General features: G+C 45.4%; 1 protein-coding gene across 18 annotated transcripts in view; it reads right to left on the reverse strand.

The window, feature by feature from the left end:
• Nucleotides 1–683: 683 nt before the first annotated feature.
• Nucleotides 684–20,582, reverse strand: part of POF1B (POF1B actin binding protein) — a 173,003-nt gene continuing 153,104 nt past the window's right edge. For all 18 annotated transcript variants that reach the window (XM_077485099.1, XM_077485087.1, XM_077485069.1 and 15 more), the window contains 9 exons: nucleotides 18,815–18,886; nucleotides 18,577–18,669; nucleotides 15,154–15,267; nucleotides 13,679–13,831; nucleotides 12,457–12,576; nucleotides 12,243–12,371; nucleotides 10,683–10,747; nucleotides 3,155–3,260; nucleotides 684–1,099 (listed from right to left, as the gene is read on the reverse strand). In XM_077485099.1, coding sequence (XP_077341225.1) covers nucleotides 1,094–1,099; nucleotides 3,155–3,260; nucleotides 10,683–10,747; nucleotides 12,243–12,371; nucleotides 12,457–12,576; nucleotides 13,679–13,831; nucleotides 15,154–15,267; nucleotides 18,577–18,669; nucleotides 18,815–18,886 — 858 coding nt within the window. In that variant the 3' untranslated portion in view covers nucleotides 684–1,093. The remainder of the gene's footprint in view (nucleotides 1,100–3,154; nucleotides 3,261–10,682; nucleotides 10,748–12,242; nucleotides 12,372–12,456; nucleotides 12,577–13,678; nucleotides 13,832–15,153; nucleotides 15,268–18,576; nucleotides 18,670–18,814; nucleotides 18,887–20,582) is intronic.

Consider the following 20,582-nt stretch of genomic DNA (forward strand, 5'->3'; position numbering starts at 1 on the left):
CATGTGGTTATATACCCCCCCCCCCTCCTCATTACCCCACCTGTGGTTATATACAAAAGTATTGGGACACCTGCCTTTACACACACCTACACATGAACTTTAATGGCATCCCAGGATTGTTTGAGCTTGTTGGAAAGTCCGACCGTCGGTATGCTCCCTTGAACATTTGCTGTCGGACTTTTCCCGCCAGCAAATGTTGGCTAGCACGTTCTCAGATTTTCCGCCAACAAAACTTTGTTGTCGGAAAGTCCGATCGCGTGTACACAAGTCCGACCCACAAAAGTTCACGCACCTAATAGGTATATAGTCCACACCCACACCCCTCCCCACTACCCCCGTCTGAAGGTGTATAACCCCCCCTCCTGTCCACTCTACCCCCCCCCCCCATACCCCACCTGGTAATATATCCACCAACCCGCCCCTCCTCACTACCCCACCTGAGGGTAATTTAACTCCCTCTCTATCCAAAAAAAAAGCACCTATTGCTGTGCATTCTGTCAATTTTGCAAAATCCAAAGAGCAATTTTTTAAATCAGATCCCGGGGGGAGGGGGGGGGGGAGGGAGTATATTGCAGTACAAGGTCTCTTTTACACACTCTTCTACCAATAACTACACCATTCAGAAATGACATTTATAACATATATACACAAATAGAAAACTATTTAAAAAGAAGTTGGCAAACTTGACGTTTTAAGTAAATTTAAAATTTGGAAGGAAAAAGTGCAACGTTTTCTTTTCAGTAAAATTTGTAGAGATTTTAAAATTTCCGGATAAAACAGCGATTTGCGTTTTGGTCGAATTATAGCGAATAAAAAGGGACCCGGAGTTCCGTCTGTCCCTCTAGGACTCAATCTTATTATGTACACAGAGATTCTTCCTACAAGTCACCATTTCTTACTCAAGACTCCAAACACCATTTAAATCCCCAATACGATGTCCGATGCGCAATCACCTCCCCCCACCGCGTTTATCCGCTGTGTGCGTGACCGTTACACGGACTGGACGCCAACACTGACAAACTGGAGGATTTTGCTATCAGACTAATGATGGACGACAATTCCCGGTCGCCGCTCTGTTCCCGCTCAGGAATGTTCACTCCTAAAAAAAAGACAAAAAAAAAAAATGGTTTTAGAGCGCAAAATAGAAGTGGAGTTAAAATGGTTATTTTACCCCAAAAAAAAATTCCCCCCCCCCCCCCCCCCCATGCATTGCATGTTTAAATAGTTGTTCCTGTCCCCCTCCAGCCTGTAGCGTGTCATAAAAAAAAAAAAGAGAGAGAGAGAGAGAGAGAGAGAGAGAGAGAGAGAGAGAGAGAGAGAGAGAGAGAGAGAGAGAGGAGAGAGAGAGAGAGAGAGAGAGAGAGAGAAATATATATATATACACATACAGTGTCTTGCGAAAGTATTCGGCCACCTTGAACTTTTCAACCTTTTGCCACATTTCAGGCTTCAAACATAAAGATATAAAATTTTTATTTTTTGTGAAGAATCACCAACAAGTGGGACACAATTGTGAAGTGGAACGAAATCTATTGGATAATTTAAACCTTTTTAGCAAATAAAAAACTGAAAAGTGGTGCGTGCAAATTATTCGGCCCCTTTACTTTCAGTGCAGCAAACTCACTCCAGAAGTTCAACGAGGATCTCTGAATGATCCAATGTTGTCCTAAATGACTGATGGTGATAAATAGAATCCACCTGTGTGTAAACAAGTCTCTGTATAAATGCACCTGCTCTGTGATAGTCTCAGGGTTCTGTTGAAAGCGCAGAGAGCATCATGAAGACCAAGGAACACACCAGGCAGGTCCCGTAATACTGTTGTGGAGAAGTTTAAAGCCGGATTTGGATACAAAAAGATTTCCCAAGCTTTAAACATCCCAAGGAGCACTGTGCAAGCCATCATTTTGAAATGGAAGGAGTATCAGACCACTGCAAATCTACCAAGACCTGGCCGTCCCTCTAAACTTTCAGCTCAGACAAGGAGAAGACTGATCAGAGATGCAGCCAAGAGGCCCATGATCACTCTGGATGAACTGCAGAGAACTACAGCTGAGGTGGGAGAGTCTGTCCATAGGACAACAATCAGTCATACACTGCACAAATCTGGCCTTTATGGAAGAGTGGCAAGAAGAAAGCCATTTCTCAAAGATATCCATAAAAAGTCTTGTCTAAAGTTTGCCACAAGCCACCTGGGAGACACACCAAACATGTGGAAGAAGGTGCTCTGGTCAGATGACACCAAAATCCAACTTTTTTGCCCACAATGCAAAACGATATGTTTGGCGTAAAAGCAACACAGCTCATCACCCTCAACACACCATCCCCACTGTCAAACATGGTGGTGGCAGCATCATGGTTTGGGCCTGCTTTTCTTCAGCAGGGACAGGGAAGATGGTTAAAATTGAGGGGAAGATGGATGCAGCCAAATACAGGACCATTCTGGATGAAAACCTGTTGGAGTCTGCAAAAGACCTGAAACTGGGATGGAGATTTAGCTTCCAACAAGACAATGATCCCAAACATACAGCAAAATCTACAAAGGAATGGTTCACAAATAAACGTATCCAGGTGTTAGAATGGCCAAGTCAAAGTCCAGACCTGAATCCAATCGAGAATCTGTGGAAAGAGCTGAAAACTGCTGTTCACAAACGCTCTCCATCCAACCTCACTGAGCTCCAGCTGTTTTGCAAGGAAGAATGGGCAAGAATTTCAGTCTCTCGATGTGCAAAACTGATAGAGACATACCCCAAGCGACTTGCAGCTGTAATCGCAGCAAAAGGTGGCTCTACAAAGTATTAATGCAAGGGGGCCGAATAATTTTGCACGCCCCACTTTTCATTTTTTTATTAGTTAAAAAAGTTTCAAAAATCCAATAGATTTCGTTCCACTTCACAATTGTGTCCCACTTGTTGGTGATTCTTCACAAAAAATAAAATTTTTATATCTTTATGTTTGAAGCCTGAAATGTGGCAAAAGGTTGAAAAGTTCAAGGGGGCCGAATACTTTCGCAAGGCACTGTGTGTATATATATATATATATATATACATACATACACACATAGATAGATAGATAGATATAGATATAGAAATAAGCATAGGGAACCACAAATGACTGCCACATGTCCAATGCCTAAAAGAAATCCCATTATCCTTACCGATTTCCAGTTGTTCGATTTTAGGAGGAACGTCTGCGATGTCGTCATGCTCGGGGTCTCTTTGTAGTCATTCAGCAGTCTGAGGATGGGGTACTGGGTGCTGTATCTGTTATCACACATTCAGAAAATGTTATTTCAGGACTATGGGGGGCTTTACAGAACCCAGAGAATTCCTCCCTCCTCTACAGCCCACCCTTCCTATCCGGGTACAGGGTGGAGTCCAGGGGATTCTGGATAGGTTTTTCACTGGAACCCTGAGGAGATACTGGTTGCAGGGGCGTACTAAGTGGGGGGGCGGGGGGGCGAGCCGCCCCGGGTGCCACACACTGGGGGGGGGGTGTCAGGCCAGCGCCCCCCCCCCCCCCTCCGCAACTGAAGTGTCAGACAGCGCCGTGCCTCGGGTTCGCAGCCCACACAGAGAGAGCCCAAGGCACTGGCAGTGGGCGGCATTGCAGGGGGGGGGGGGTGCGAGCAGCACTCGAGTGGAGTGACATCTGCCGGCTCAGTGATCTGGGACCCGGCTCCCCTTCTCTCTGTGGTCACGTCGTGCTGCCGTTCTGATCAGTCTCGGGCAGCGGCTGTCACTCACAGCCGAGCAGAGTGAAGCCGCCTCCCCCTCCTCCATGCACAGCACTGTGTAGACAAGGAGGGGGAGGCGGCTTCACTCTGCTCGGCTGTGAGTGACAGCCGCTGCCCGAGACTGATCAGAACGGCGCGACGTGAGTCACGTGACCACAGAGAGAAGGGGATTATTGCGCCGGGTCCCGGATCACTGAGCCGACAGGTGACACTCCACTCGGGTGCTGCTCGCACTTTCCCCCTGCAATGCCGCTGCCTTGGGCTCGAGGTACACTATGGGTCCTTAGGGGAGGCTGCGCACTGTAGGGGGGTTCTTTACTGTGGTGGGTCCTGCACTGTAGGGGGGGGGTCCTGCACTGTAGGGGGTCTGCACTGTAGGGGGTCTGCACTGTAGGGGTCCTGCACTGTAGGGGGGGTCCTGCACTGTAGGGGGGGTCCTGCACTGTAGAAGGGGTCCTGCACTGTAGAAGGGGTCCTGCACTGTAGGGGGGTTCTTTACTGTGATGGGTCCTGCACTGTAGGGGGGGTCTTGCACTGTAGGGGGTCTTGCACTGTAGGGGGTCCTGCACTGTAGGGGGGGTCCTGCACTGTAGAAGGGGTCCTGCACTGTAGGGGGGGTCCTGCACTGTAGGGGGGGTCCTGCACTGTAGAGGGGGTCCTGCACTGTAGAGGGGGTCCTGCACTGTAAAAGGGGTCCTGCACTGTAGGGGGGGGGTCTGTACTGTAGGGGAAGATTCGGCACTGTAGGGGGGGTCTGTACTGTATGTGAGGATTCTGTACTGTAGGGGAATCTGTACTGTAGGGGGGTCTGCGCTGTAGGGGGGTGGGTCTGTACTGTAGGAGGGTCTGCACTGTAGGGGGGGGTCTGCGCTATAGGGTGGAGGGGTCTGTACTGTAGGAGGGTCTGCACTGTAGGGGAGGATTCTGTACTGTAGGGGGGTCTACACTGTAGATGGGGGTCTGTATGGTAGGGAGGGGGGTCTGCACTGTAGGGGATCTGTGTAACATGCAGAGGGTCCAGAGCTGTGAGGGGCTGTGTAATGTAAAGGGGTGCAGAGGTGCAGGGTGCTGTGTAATGTAAAGGGGTCCAGAGGTACAAGGGCTGTGTAATGTAAAGGGGTCCAGAGGTTCAGGGTGCTGTGTAATGTAAAGGGATCCATAGGTACAAGGGCTGTGTAATGTAAAGGGGTCAGGAGGTTCAGGGTGCTATGTTATGTAAAGGGGTCCAGAGATACAAGAGCTGTGTAATGCAAAGGGGTCCAGAGGTGCAGGCTGCTGTGTAATGTAAAGAGGTCCTTAGGCGCAAGGTCCTGTGTAATGTAAAGGGGTCCAGAGGTGCAGGGCGCTGTGTAATGTAAAGGGGTCAGGAGGTTCAGGGTGCCATGTTATGTAAAGGGGTCCAGAGGTACAAGAGCTGTGTAATGTAAAGGGGTCCAGAGGTGCAGGCTGCTGTGTAATGTAAAGAGGTCCTTAGGTGCAAGTCCTGTGTAATGTAAAGGGGTCCAGAGGTGCAGGGTGCTGTGTAATTTAAAGGGGTCCAGAGGTGCAGTTGTGGAGAGGGGGGGTACACAGTAGTGACAAAAAGATATTGAAGGATGCAGAGGAATGCATGGGACACGGTGGGTGTTTTTACATTTTATGGCGGGGGGGGGGGGGGGTGCCAGATATAGGATCCGCCCCGGGTGCCAAATGCTCTAGGTACGCCCCTGGCTGGTTGACCAACAATACAATAAAGCCCGCTACTCTGTATCATCCATTGCCATGGATTCTTTATGAACTACAAAACAGGTTACTGCAACAAGTTAACGCATTTCTGCCAAGGCCTTGTAGCAGTGATGGCGAACCTTGGCTACCCGGATGTTTTGGAACTACATTTCCCATGATGCTCCACTACACTGCAGAGTGGCTGAGCATCATAGGAAATGTAGTTCCGAAACATCCAGGGTGCCGAGATTCACCGTCACTGCCTCATAGCAACATGCTAGGAGTAAGTCTTCGGCTGAAACGCGTTAACGTGTTATTGCTGTAACCTGTTATGGAGTAAATAGACATGTACAGAACGGAAACATTTGTTTTGTTTCGATTCGTTTTTAACATAATTTCATTCAGTTAAATTTACATAGGTTGGACTTGATGGACTTTGTGTCTTTTTTCAACCTCACCTACTATGTAACTAAAATTTGTTTTCGGAATTAATTTCGTCTTGTTTCATTTATTCCTTTTCAATATCGATTCAAATTTATTCTATTCAAATTTTGCAAGATGGTTATATTCCATTTTATTCTATTGTTTTTTCTATTCTATTCTCTTCTATTTCAATTTATTCTATTTGAGATTTGAATATCTGAAGATGGTTAAATTCATTCTATTTTATTATCTGTTCTATTTTTTTATATATTCAAAATTTTAATTATTACATTCTTTCTATTCTACTCAAAATTTTAATTATTCTATTCTATTCTTTTCTATTAAAATTTACTCTATTCGAAGTTTGGAAGAAAGTTATATTCTTTCTATTTAATTCTTTTTTTTTTACTCTATTCTTTTCTATACTATTCAAATTCAAATGTATTGCATTTAAAAAAAAATTATTTCAGAAGATGGTTATACAGTCTATTTTATCCTATTCTATTGTTCTTTTCTATTCTGTTCTATTCTTATTTTCAAACTCAATTTAAATTTGAAACTCAGATGAAATTTTGTTTTGTTATTTCAGATTCATTTAACTTTGTTACTATTGTAATTTGGAAATTTCTGTTTTCTTATGTATTATATTTTCTTATGTATTCAGTTTTCTTATTTATTCAAAAATTTGAATTTTTCTATTCAAATGTATTCTAGTCAAAGTTTGGAAGAAAGTTATATTCTTTCTTTCTTTCTTTCTTTCTATATATATATATATATATATATATATATATATATATATATATATATATATATATATATATATATATATATATATATATATATATATATATATATATATTATTTATTTATTTATTTTTATTTTTTTACTGTATTCTTTTCTAGTTTTCTATTAAATTTTATTCTATTGGAAAACTGAATTTCAGAAAATGGTTATGGTCTATTTTATGCTATTCTATTGTTCTTTTCTATTCCGTTCTATTCTTATTTTCAAACTCGATTTAATTTGAATCTCAGATGAAATTTTGTTTCGTTATTTCGGATTCGTTTAAACTTATTTCTATTTTAATTTGGAAATTTCTATTTTCTTATCTATTCAAAATACAAATTATTATATTCTTTCTATTCTGTTCTTTTCCATTCAAATTTATTCTATTCGAATTTTGGAAGAAAATTATATTCTTTCCATTTTATTCTTTATTTTTTTACTCTATTCTTTTCTATTCTATTCTAATCAAGTCTATTCTAAATATTTCAAAATGTATTCTATTTAAATGTATTCTATTCGATATTTTAATTTCAGAAGATGGTTATAGTCTATTTTATCCTATTGTATTGTTCTTTTCTATTCTGGTCTGTTCTTATTTTCAAACTCTATTTAATTCGAATCTCAGACAAAATTTTGTTTCGTTATTTCGGATTCGTATTAAATTTGTTACTATTGTAATTTGGAAATTCGGATACATCCGAATCTCCCAGTAATTAAAAATTTGTCTGAATTTCGATTCGGAAAGAAATGAACCACACGTCTAGTAGTTGATAAAATCATTGCAATGGATAATACAGAGTAGTCAGCTTTATTGTATTGTGGAAATTTTACTACAACTTAAGCCGCGTACACACGTCAAACAATCCGGCGGAAAAGTCTGGCGGACAATCCCCCCGTGCGTGGGCTCCGGCGGACTTTTTTTACCCAAAAGTCCGGCGGACTCGCATTTCGGCAGACAATACGGCCATGTGTGTGCTCATCCGCCGTACGGTGTCAGAGGATGCTGGGACTATGACATCATAATGGGCGGGGACATCATCCAGCGATGTCCCTATATAAGTTGCCGCACGCCGCGTGCCTGTCATTGTGGCCAGAGACAGTGACGAGGCAACAACTCAAAAAGAGAAGAACAGAAGAAGAGAAGATGGCGGCAGCGGCGACAGAAGACCGGGTCACCGCTTGTAAAAGAGCTAGAAGAAGGCGCTGTGGCCCGGCAAGAAGAACCAAAGAGGGGGCCCCCGGGCGGCGACGAAGAAGAAAGCGGGGCTCCTCCGCTAGTAAAAGAGCTAGCAGAAGATAGCGGAGGAGTCCAGCGAGAAGACCCCCAAGACGGAAGACCCCCGGAGCTGTGCAATAAATTATTTTTAAACCTTGTGTGTTGTGTTTTTTTTTTTTTAATTTTTTTCACGGGTGAATGGGTAGGGGTACATTGTACCCCATACTCATTCACATAGGGTGGGGGGGGCAGTATCCGGGGCCCCCTTATTAAAGGGGGCTCCCAGATTCTGATAAGCCCCCCACCTGCAAACCCCGACAACCAACGGCCAGGGTTGTCGGGAACAAGAGGGACAAGGTGCTTTGGGGTGGCCCAAAAGCACCCCCCATGTTGAGAGCACGTGGCCTGGTACGGCTCAGGAGGGGGGAGGGGCGCTCGCTCGTCCCCACCCCCTTTCCTGACCGGCCGGGTTGTGTGCTCGGATAAGGGTCTGATTTGGACCTAGGGGGGAACCCCACGCCGATTTTTTGGCGTAGGGCTTCCCCTTTAACTTCATACCAGGTGACGGGGCCAGCGACGCTTCCTTCGCTAGTCCCGGCTACCTGGAGCCGCGTTCAAAATGAACGGACTTTCCTTGTGTGTGGGCGAGTCCATTCATTTCAAAAGTACGGCGGATAGTCTGGCGGACTAAGTCCACCGGACCTAGTCCGCCGCAAAAGTACCGTGTGTGGGCAGGTAGCTTGTTAGGAAAGTCCGGCGGACAGTGCGGCGGTTTGTCCGCCAGACTAAGTCCGCCGGATAGTCTGATACGTGTGTACACGGGATTAAAGGCACTTGGGCCAAAGAGCTGGTTTCCAGTCCCCTAGGTCATTAGGCGGTAGAGCCCTTTTTTTAATCGTTCTGTAGATAATGATTGACCACTTACATGCTCCCCCCCCCGTACACCCACCTATGGAGCAGAGCAATTTTGACATTTTTGATATGGGCCTCTTTATTTGGTAATAACATTGTCATTACTTTAGATAACAAGTACTGATATGGTATGTAGATCTAAGGTGACGTCTATGATCTGCCGAGAGTATAAGAAAATGAACATTTGATTTGTGACCACACTAGTACAAAAGACTATTTATTAGTTTAAGAAAAAAAAGAAAAAAAAAAGCCGCTACAACCGCTTTAACATACACATTACATTGTGTCTCTGAACCAATGTTTATAAACACTGTTCGGTAGGTCTGTGGCTTTTCCAGCAATGACTGTAATATAGCTGCTGCATAACACAGCAAGGCCGGGGCATTTCTGACAAATACAGCGGGGCAGAAAAACAGGATGTGTTACATATGCAGTGTGTACCTTGACAAATGGAATGTACATAAGAAGTGCAACGTCCACAACTAAAGAAAAGATCACCTAAATATGTGGACTTTAAACACTCAGAATCTGATTTGTTTTTCTGAGACCCATTTAGCTCTGAGTTCCCAGGTATGTACACCCGCTGTGCCCATTATGAGGGGTTCCCACCATCCCTGTGCTGAGTTCCCGGGTCTGTACACCCGCTGTGCCCATTATGAGGGGTTCCCACCATCCCTGTGCTGAGTTCCCAGGTCTGTACACCCGCTGTGCCCATTATGAGGAGTTCCCACCATCCCTGTGCTGAGTTCTCGGGTCTGAACACCTACTGTGCCCATTATGAGCGGTTCCCACCATCCTTGTGCTGAGTTCCCAGGTCTGTACACCCGCTGTGCCCATTATGAGGGGCTCCCACCATCCCTGTGCTGAGTTCCTGGGTCTTTACCACCGCTGTGCCCATTATGAGGGGTTCCCACCATCCCTGTGCTGAGTTTCCTGGTCTGTACACCTGCTGTGCCCATTATGAGGGGTTCCCACCATCCCTGTGCTGAGTTCCTGGGTCTTTACCACCGCTGTGCCCATTATGAGGGGTTCCCACCATCCCTGTGCTGAGTTCCTGGGTCTGTACACCTTCTGTGCCCATTATGAGGGGTTCCCACCATCCCTGTGCTGAGTTCCTGGGTTTTTACACCCGTTGTGCCCATTATGAAGGGTTCCCACCATCCCTGTGCTGAGTTCCCAGGTCTGTACACCCGTTGTGCCCATTATGAGGGGTTCCCACCATCCCTGTGCTGAGTTCCCGGGTCTGAACACCTACTGTGCCCATTATGAGCGGTTCCCACCATCCTTGTGCTGAGTTCCCAGGTCTGTACACCCGCTGTGCCCATTATGAGGGGTTCCCACCATCCCTGTGCTGAGTTCCTGGGTCTTTACCACCGCTGTGCCCATTATGAGGGGTTCCCACCATCCCTGTGCTGAGTTTCCGGGTCTGTACACCTGCTGTGCCCATTATGAGGGGTTCCCACCATCCCTGTGCTGAGTTCCTGGGTCTTTACCACCGCTGTGCCCATTATGAGGGGTTCCCACCATCCCTGCGCTGAGTTCCTGGGTCTGTACACCTTCTGTGCCCATTATGAGGGGTTCCCACTATCCCTGTGCTGAGTTTCCGGGTCTGTACACTCGCTGTGCCCATTATGAGGGGTTCCCACCATCCCTGTGCTGAGTTCCTGGGTTTTTACACCCGTTGTGCCCATTATGAAGGGTTCCCACCATCCCTGTGCTGAGTTCCCGGGTCTGTACACCCGCTGTGCCCATTATGATTATTTTGGCTGGATTTGGGCTTTAAAAACTTTCCATTTGTTACTGTGGACAGACATCTGGTTGCAATGAGGTTATGGAATGGGTGGGGGTAGGGGGGTTGCTGGGAGTTGTAGTCATCTGGATGGCGGTTCATATCTCTCTCCACTTACTTCCTTGTGATGACCTCCTGGGTGATGTTCTTCGACTCTCTCTGTGTGCGCAACCGGAGAAGTTCCTACAGGAGACACAGAATTTTAAAATTGCCGTCCTTCATATTCTGTTTTATCCAAAGAAAGTTTTCAGAGTCCGTAAAAGTTCTCAACTGCCGAGTCTCAAAGTAAAAAACTCCGGCCTGGTGTCCCGGGAAGGACGGGGGTGGGGGAAGGGTTAGAACCCTTATCGGGTTATTATTGCTCTCTGTACCCCAGCTGGAGAGATTTCACTTCTAGTGATGGTGATGGGTTTGATAAAGTGTCACCAGGTGAGAAAATGAGGGTAAAATCTCCCCGGTGGGGACACAGAGAACAATAAAGTCCCATCAGAGGTCCTAACCCCTCCCCCTCCATGCAGAACTTAAATAAATAAAAAAAAAAGTTTTAGCTGGAGTTGAGCTTTAAGATGATAATCTGACCAAATATAAATGAGACATAAAATCAGTAATAATGTAATACAGAGCTTAAAAAAAATGAAAACATTGTATCTAAGATTATATACAATATCAGTGGAAGGGGGAAATAAAATCCCATCATTTTCTAGGTGCTGTGATAGAAGTGCCCATGTATCGGTGAAGTGACAGGTGCTCTTTGATTGGTCCTCACTAGACATGTGCAATCCGTTTAGCTCCAAATTGTTTTTTTTAAGAAATTTTGCCAAATTCGTTAATTCTAAAATTTCCAAATTTTTCCATTTCCAAAATTTCCAAATTTTTCAGTTTCCAAAATTTCCGAATTTTTCAGTTTCCAAAATTTCCGAATTTCTGACATTTCCACATTTCCGGAACTTTGGAAATTCAAAAATTAGAAATAAGGAAAATTTTTAAAATACGAAAATAAGAATGAAAATCTGAGAATTCAAAAGAATGAAAATCCGAAAATTTGAAAATCTGAAATAACTAATAATAACTATTAAATTATAGGTATTGGACTTTCCTTTCACATTTGGCCGTTAGTGAATGTAACGAGTACGAAATTATTTGAAGTTACGAATTATCCGAAAATAATGAATGCCACATCTAAAAGAATGGCACTTAATGATCTAATAATAATAAATAATAATAAAACCTTTTTGTATCATTATTATTTATTAATAATTAATTCCATTCCATTTTTTTAGATGCGGCATTCGTTATTTCGGATAATTCGTAACTTGTATTTGTTACGGTCACAAACGGCCAAATTTAAAAAGAAAATTCCAATACCTATAATTTAATAGTTCGTTATTATTAGTTATTTCAGATTTTACTGATTTTCTTATTTTTTTCAGATTTTCACATTTTTGGATTTTCTAATTTTTGAATCTCTAAATTCCGAAAATTCAGGAATTCGAAAATTCAGAATTTTCAAATTTCCGATTTTCTTAATTTCCGAATTTTCAAAAATCAGAAATTTGAAAAATTGAAAATTTCGAAAATTCGAATATCCAAATTTTCTGATTTCCCAATTTTCGAATTTCCGAATAAAGCAAAAAAACAAAAACACATTTTTTTGTCAGTGCGCATGTCTAGTCCTCACCTCCTGCTGCCTCTTAATGAGCGAGTCCCTCTCCTCCAGCGAGGACGTCAGCTCCATGAGCTTCATCTGCAGGTCGCTGCTGCTGCCTTGCTTCACCGTCACGTCGTGCTGGAACTTGGAGACCTGAGTCTGCAATAAACGTCACATCAACGTATTAGAATTCCACATCTCAAGGGGGAAAAGGGTCAGCTCACCCCCCATTGTCAAGCCTTACCCGCAGGGAGCGGATCTCCTTGTCCTTCTCCCCTCGGAGGGTCTCGATCATCTCCTTGTAATGCCGGGTGATCTCGTCAGTCTTGGCCTGCAGCATGGGGTTGGAGACGGTTTCGGAGACCTGCGTGGAAACCCAAAATGCGTCAATAGCAAGGCCGTAACAGCTAAGAGGGCTACACAATTATACAGAAAGGGAAAGAACACCCCGGACATGTGTCATACAAAACATTTTTAAAAACACACAATAAAGACACTTTGGGGGTCTATTTATAAAACATTTGTTGGCCGAATGTTAGAAGCATTCGTGCAAGGTGACCAAAACCTACCCATGTTATTTCTACCAGTCCAATTCCTATATCACTGTCTCCATCTAGTGGCCTAAATTCAGTATAGCTTTCTGAAACATCTCAATGAGAAATATACCACACATTGGCCACTAGATGGAGCTGACAACACAGCAATTAATCTACTAGGAAAAAATGTATTGGGAAATTTCAGCAACCTTGCTAGAATACTTTATAGCTAAACCCCTTTACAGCGGTGGTCCCGCCCATAAGGGATGCAAGGGTGCCACCCCCCCAATCCATGCATCCTACATGCAGGGAGCCAGACACATGGATTCCAATGGGTTGTTATTTTATTTATTTTTTTAAGCACATGATCACAGCCGGAGGCTCTAATTGGCTTCAAAAAAGGGTGGGCTCAGAGAGCAGAGCACTGTGCCCTGAGCCCACCCAGTTGTATGGCAATATTTGCTATTGTCTTCCTGATTATCCTCCTGGCCAATCAGGAATTAGGTCCTGAGACCCGATTGCCCAAGAGGAGAAGCAATAACACCCCCCCCCCCCCCCCCCCAAAATATACAGCACCAGTCGCCTGCCCCTTTTATATCTCCTCACCTAAAGGAAAAATGAGAATATATATCTCACAGAGTGCCGACGGCCCCCTCCTCCTGCAGTCAGTGAGTGTTGTCACCCTAGGACAGGAAGTGTGCTACTTGTAGGATCCCCAGGTGAAAAGAAATAAAAAAATGTACTGAAAAATAAAACGAATGCGGCCACCCCATCTAAGGACTGATAAGCTGCAATACATTTATTATACACCTTAAAATGAATAAACCCCAAGACTGGAGGAGAACCAATGCTGCGGGTAACAATACGCAAATCTCCCCCAACATAACCCGTCCTTAGCTCAGATACAGAAAACATGTCCGGAGGTCTCACCTGAATCCGCAGATTTTTGTTCTCCTGCTGTATGGCGTTCTTGGCGTACTCCAGCTCCTTCAGTCGGTATTCTTTGTCGCTGTCGGCATTGCGCAGAGATGTGATGGTCTCCTCCAAGCTGCGCAGCTTCAACTGACTCTCCTTCAGTTCTTGCTGGAGGGACAAAAGATGACAAAGCCGGGATTATGAGGGGGGGGGGGGGGGGGACTGGGGTCACTTATGTACTTAAAGTAGAACTCTGGCCATAACCTAGAGTTTTTATTTGTATGCCTGTGTCCCACACATGGGACTGTCCAATCACACATCATCCTGTCACATCGGACTGTCCAATCACACATCATCCTATCACATCGGACTGTCCAATCACACATCATCCTATCACATCGGACTGTCCAATCACACATCATCCTGTCACATGGGACTGTCCAATCACACATCATCCTATCACATCGGACTGTCCAATCACACATCATCCTATCACATCGGACTGTCCAATCACACACACAGTATCCCATCACAGGGGGCTGTCCAATCACACAGTGTCCTATTACATGGGGCTAGCCAATCACACAGTGTCCTATCACATGGGGCTGTCCAATCACACAGTGTCCTATTACATGGGGCTAGCCAATCACACAGTGTCCTATCACATGGGGCTGTCCAATCACACAGTGCCCTATTACATGGGGCTGTCCAATCACACAGTGTCCTATTGCATGGGGCTGTCCAATCACAAAGTATATAATCACATGGGGCTGTCCAATCACACAGCGTCCTATCACATGGGGTTGTCCAATCACACAGTGTCCTATCACATGAGACTGTCCAATCACACATCATCCTGTCACATGGGACTGTCCAATCACACATCATCCTGTCACATGGGACTGTCCAATCACACATTATCCAATTACACACAGTGTCCAATTACACAGTATCCCATCACATGGGCTTGTCCAATCACACAGTGCCCTGTCGCATAGGCCTGTCCAATCACACACACAGTGTCTAATTACACAGCATCCTATCACATGGGGCTGTCCAATTACACAGTGCCCTATCACACGGGGCCCTCCAATCACAAAGTATTCTATCACATGGGGCTGTCCAATCACACAGTGCCCTATTACATGGGGCTGTCCAATCACACATCATCCTGTCACATGGGACTGTCCAATCACACATCAGTCTGTCACATGGGACTGTCCAATCACACATCATCCAATTACACACAGTGTCCAATTACACAGTATCCCATCACATGGGCTTGTCCAATCACACAGTGCCCTATCCATGGGCCTGTCCAATCACATACACAGTGTCCAATCACACGGGGCTGTCCAATCACAAAGTATTCTATCACATGGGGCTTGTCCAATCACAGTGTCCTATCACATGGGGCAGTCCAATCACAGGGCGCCTTCTCACTGAGTGTCCAATCACATGCCATGTCTCCTATAAAGCACTGGCTGTACCTGCTGCTGGCGGTTCTTCTCTCTCAGGGAGGCCAGGATGGTCTCGTATTCTCTGATCTGGTCGTCTTTGAAGGTCAGATCTTTCTCCAGAGATTTTTTGGCAGTTTCTAATTTCTGCAAGAAGAAACACTTTGTATCAGAGTTTCCACGGGAAGGAAGTCGGCACTCGATGCAAAATAAGTAATTGCAGCCAATAAACATTGATTTCCATTCATGTAAGGTGTCCAGGTGCAGGGTGTGCACAAAACACAGGAAAGGTTACAGTGAGTGACGGCATGAAATCCTACACCCCCCGATGGGCTTAGAACTTTCAGGTCTTTCATTACTTTCAGTTTTCAGGATGACATGAGCTGGGAATGTGAGAAATAAATCCCATTGGATTGGGGGGGATGGGATTGGATTGGGGGTGATGGGATTGGATTCGGGTGATGGGATTGGATTGGGGGTGATGGGATTGGATTCGGGTGATGGGATTGGATTCGGGTGATGGGATTGGATTCGGGTGATGGGATTGGATTCGGGTGATGGGATTGGATTGGGGGTGATGGGATTGGATTCGGGTGATGGGATTGGATTCGGGTGATGGGATTGGATTGGGGGTGATGGGATTGGATTGGGGGTGATGGGATTGGATTGGGGTGATGGGATTGGATTGGGGGTGATGGGATTGGATTGGGGGTGATGGGATTGGATTCGGTTTATGGGATTGGATTGGGGGTGATGGGATTGGATTCGGTTTATGGGATTGGATTGGGGGTGATGGGATTGGATTGGGGGTGATGGGATTGGATTGGGGGTGATGGGATTGGATTCGGTTGATGGGATTGGATTCGGGTGATGGGATTGGATTGGGGTGATGGGATGGTTTGTGGCTATATAATGGGGGGCAGCGATGAGATCATATAGATGTAGAATAGAGTCCTACAGATTTAGGACCCCATTGGCCAATAGACATGTCGACCGCTGGTCAGATCACGTCAGCTTGATGACTACAACCTTCAGTAGGGGGCAGAGTATTTATTCTTCTCTATGAGGCACTATGAGATGGGATCGGAGAGGCGGGGGGTGTACAAGTGACCACAGGGGGCTCTTTGCTGTTCTTGATTAAACACGTGTTGAGAGTTTAGTGTTTCCCAGCCCCCGCCTGCCCAGGTATAAAACACCCTTCTATTATATATACAATGTTCCTAATTCATGTTCTCCTGGTCTGACCTGTTATACAAATTCCCACACTGCGATATCAATGACTGCATTGTGCCAAGGTTTCGGTACTCCTCCACCCAACACACCCCACATGACCCTGACACCTAGCATGTCTCCACGTGACCCCAATACCCTAGAAATATCACCTGACCCATGACCCCAATACCCAAGAGGCCTCACCTGACCCATGACGCCCAGCATGTCCCTACTTTACCACAATACGTAGGGGACCTCACCTGACCCATCACACCCAGCATGTCCCCACATAACCCCAATACCCAAGAGGCCTCATCTGACCCATGACACCCAGCAATGTCTCCACGTGACCCCAATACCCAAGAAATCTCACCTGAACCATTACACACAGCATGTCCCTACATGACCAAAATACGTAGGGGACCTACCTCACCTGACACATGACACCCCGCATTTCCCCACATGACCCATGACATCCAGCAATGTCTCCACATGACCCCAATACCCAAGAAATCTCACCTGACCCATGACACCCAGCATGTCCCCACATGACCCCAATACGTAGGGGACCGCATCTGTCCCATGACACCCAGCATGTCCCCACATGACCCATGACACCCAGCATATCCCCACATGACCCCAATACCCAAGAGGCCTCACCTGACCACTACACCACACCCAGTATGTTTCCCCATGGGCCCAGCAATCAGGACACCTCACCTGACCTCTGCCCCCAGGAAACCCCACCTGACTGCAAAACCCAGCACAGCCCACATCACCCCCACATGCAAGACAGTTCTCCTCACTGGAACACCCAGCACACTTAATGGAACCCCAAAACCCAGCACACCTTACCTGACATTCATTGTGCCCCACATGACCCAGAAACACAGTATGTTACACGTGACCCTGACTCTCAGCATGCTCCATATAACCCTGAACCCAGTACACACCTGATACACAGCTCACTCCAACTGGTACCAATACCCAGCTCACCTGACCCCAACATCCAGCTCACCCTACACTCAATGTATCTCACCTGACTCCAATACCCAGCTTACCCTACACTCAGTGTACCTCACCCCGACCCAAACATCCAGCTCACCCTACACTCAATGTAGCTCACCTGACTCCAATACCCAGCTTACCCTACACTCAGTGTACCTCACCCGACCCAAACATCCAGCTCACCCTACACTCAATGTAGCTCACCTGACTCCAATACCCAGCTTACGCTACACTCAGTATACGTTACCGGACCCCATCATACAGCTCACCCTACACTCAGTGTACCTCACCTGACCCCAACACACAGCTCACCCTACACTCAGTGTACCTCACCTGACCCCAACACACAGCTCACCCTACACTCAGTGCACCTCACCTGACCCCATCACCCAGCTCACCCTACACACAGTGTACCTCACCCGACCCCAACATCCATCTCACCCTACACTCAGTGTACCTCACCTGACCCCAACACACAGCTCACCCTACACTCAGTGCACCTCACCTGACCCCATCACCCAGCTCACCCTACACACAGTGTACCTCACCCGACCCCAACATCCATCTCACCCTACACTCAGTGTACCTCACCTGAACCCAACATCCATCTCACCCTACACTCAGTGTACCTCACCCGACCCCAACATCCATCTCACCCTACACTCAGTGTACCTCACCCGACCCCAACATCCATCTCACCCTACACTCAGTGTACCTCATCTGACCCCAACATCCATCTCACCCTACACTCAGTGTACCTCATCTGACCCCAACATCCATCTCACCCTACACTCAGTGTACCTCATCTGACCCCAACATCCATCTCACCCTACACTCAGTGTACCTCACCTGACCCCAACACACAGCTCACCCTACACTCAGTGCACCTCACCTGACCCCATCACCCAGCTCACCCTACACACAGTGTACCTCACCCGACCCCAACATCCATCTCACCCTACACTCAGTGTACCTCACCTGAACCCAACATCCAGTGCACTCTACCTATCCACCCAGACACAGCCTTTCATCCTATAGACATCCAGACCTGCATCTAGATTTGTTTTTGGAGCTGACTAAAATGTGCTTCACCCAAAATACAGAACATGGGGAAATACAAATACGAGGTACTTTTCCTGTGTCCGCAGGTCTTTGGTCCAAATACAATGACCACACTGCTGCCAGTGCCAATCACGTTTGTATAAGACTGTGTACACCGGTGGTATCACCACTTACATTCAGATCGTCCTGTAAGTGTCCCAGTTCCTCCCGCAGGCTACTGAAGGTCGCCAGAACAAGTTTCATTGACTTATCTGAGGTTTGCCTCATCTAACCATGGAATGAAAAAGACAATCAGTGCAACAAAAAAAAATCAATATATACAGTATATACAGACAAGACAGAAAATAATTGAAACAAACCAAAAAAAAATATATAATAATAATAATATTTTGTGTTTTCTGCGGAGTCTCACCTGCAGCAGGTAGCGGATTTGCTGTTTGGTGAGTTCAGAGACGCCTTTTGGGATGAGCGATTCGATGTCTTCCTACAAGAGGGAACAGAGAAGAATAACTGGGCGTCACACAGCGAATCATCACAGAGGACATCCAGGAACCAAACCAAACTGGATCTTCATCAGTTACAATCAGGGCCATTGATCATTTATTGAGTCATTGAAACAAAACTGTTCATTACATATCAGGTTGAGAAGGGGCTTATTACACAAATTTGTGTTGCTATTGGCGACAACAAGTGTCAGTTTAATATCAGAAGTGAATAGAGAGTCCCAGCCATGGGTGTGCACAGCCTATTGCATTAGGGTGTGCACCCCGGTTGGAAGGCAACATGGTCTAATGTCATATTTCTGGAGTTTCTATATAACTGTTTCCTATTCCCAAAGATCAGCCATGCTGATACTTGCAGGTCCATGGCTTTAAAGGGTAAAGGTTTGAGTTCCTTCCTGGTTGACACAACCAAGCATTTGAAAAAATATTGAAATAATGTGGCGCTTACTAAAAACAAATAATTAAACGACTCACAGTAATATAATCTGTTAAGAAGGACTGCCCCATAAAATACTGATTTGTCAAAAGTCTAGATGGGATGGCATTGGGGTTGAGTTTGGATGGTATATGATAAAAGTATAAAAGACTGAACGAGTGAGAAAGCTCTCTCTCTGTCTCTATCCTTATCGCTCTTGGCTTTGGCCTGGGCCGCATGGCTCTATCCACCATTTTGAGCCACATGGCTCTCTCTTTGTCAAGCCTGACGATACAAAACCTTGAGGAAAGCATGGTGATAAGCATCTTTGATATTCTTGTATTATGTGTTCTGTTGGTATATGTTTGTAATATCTTTTAGTACTTTCGTGTTAACGTTTCCTATTTTCTTGCGAAATAAATAAGACTTTGTTTTATTAAGCAGTGTGCTTGGTTTCAAAGCTAACCTTGTATTATTGTGATATCAACATTAACATGTGATCAGAGTTTTAATAGACCAGCTAACTATAGGAGTAGACAAGTTAATACATGCAATAAATAGAGGAAGTCCGTTACCACCCTGGAATAATATTTATTTGCACCCAATTACTTTAACCCCCAAAGATCAAAAACTCATACCTTTCTCTGCATCCTCAGCTGCACTACACAGTGAATGAATGGGAAGTGCTCTGTGCTGAGCAGCTTCCTGTTCATTCACAAACCAAAGCATAGTAAGCAGTTCACTATGCTTCAGCTATGATTAAACATAGTGAGTGATTATGTTCAAAAAGAAAGGGGCCAATGAATGACATATTGATTAGCCCCTTCCCCCACTCTCCATCCTGAAACATCAGCCACAGCAGCAGGAGGGAAAGGAGAGGAAAGAAGGGAAGCCAGCAGTAGTGCGGTGGGAGGGCACAACACAAGGGGAAGCCGGGGCAGTAGGGGGAATCGGCACAGCACAAAGTGATTAGGGTGTGCCCAAGTTCACCTCCTGCGCAAACGCCTATGGTCCCAGCAAAGAGAGGAACACACTTCCTGCGGCAGTGGCATTATTATTATTTTTGTATTATTATTAACGACAATAATAATAATTATTATTTCTATTGTTGTTGTTTTGTTATCTACTTCATCTCCGGAAGATTTACCCCTCTTAATGACCATACTAGGTACGTGATCTGGCACAGAAGATCCGCTCTACTGCCTTACTTCTAAGTGATGCAGTGGGAAAGTGGGTAATAATAATAATAATAATAAATATTA

Source organism: Lithobates pipiens, unplaced genomic scaffold, assembly GCF_037356315.1.
Source record: "Lithobates pipiens isolate NorthernLeopardFrog02 unplaced genomic scaffold, aLitPip1_a1.2 Scaffold_1, whole genome shotgun sequence".
NCBI lineage: Eukaryota > Metazoa > Chordata > Amphibia > Anura > Ranidae > Lithobates > Lithobates pipiens.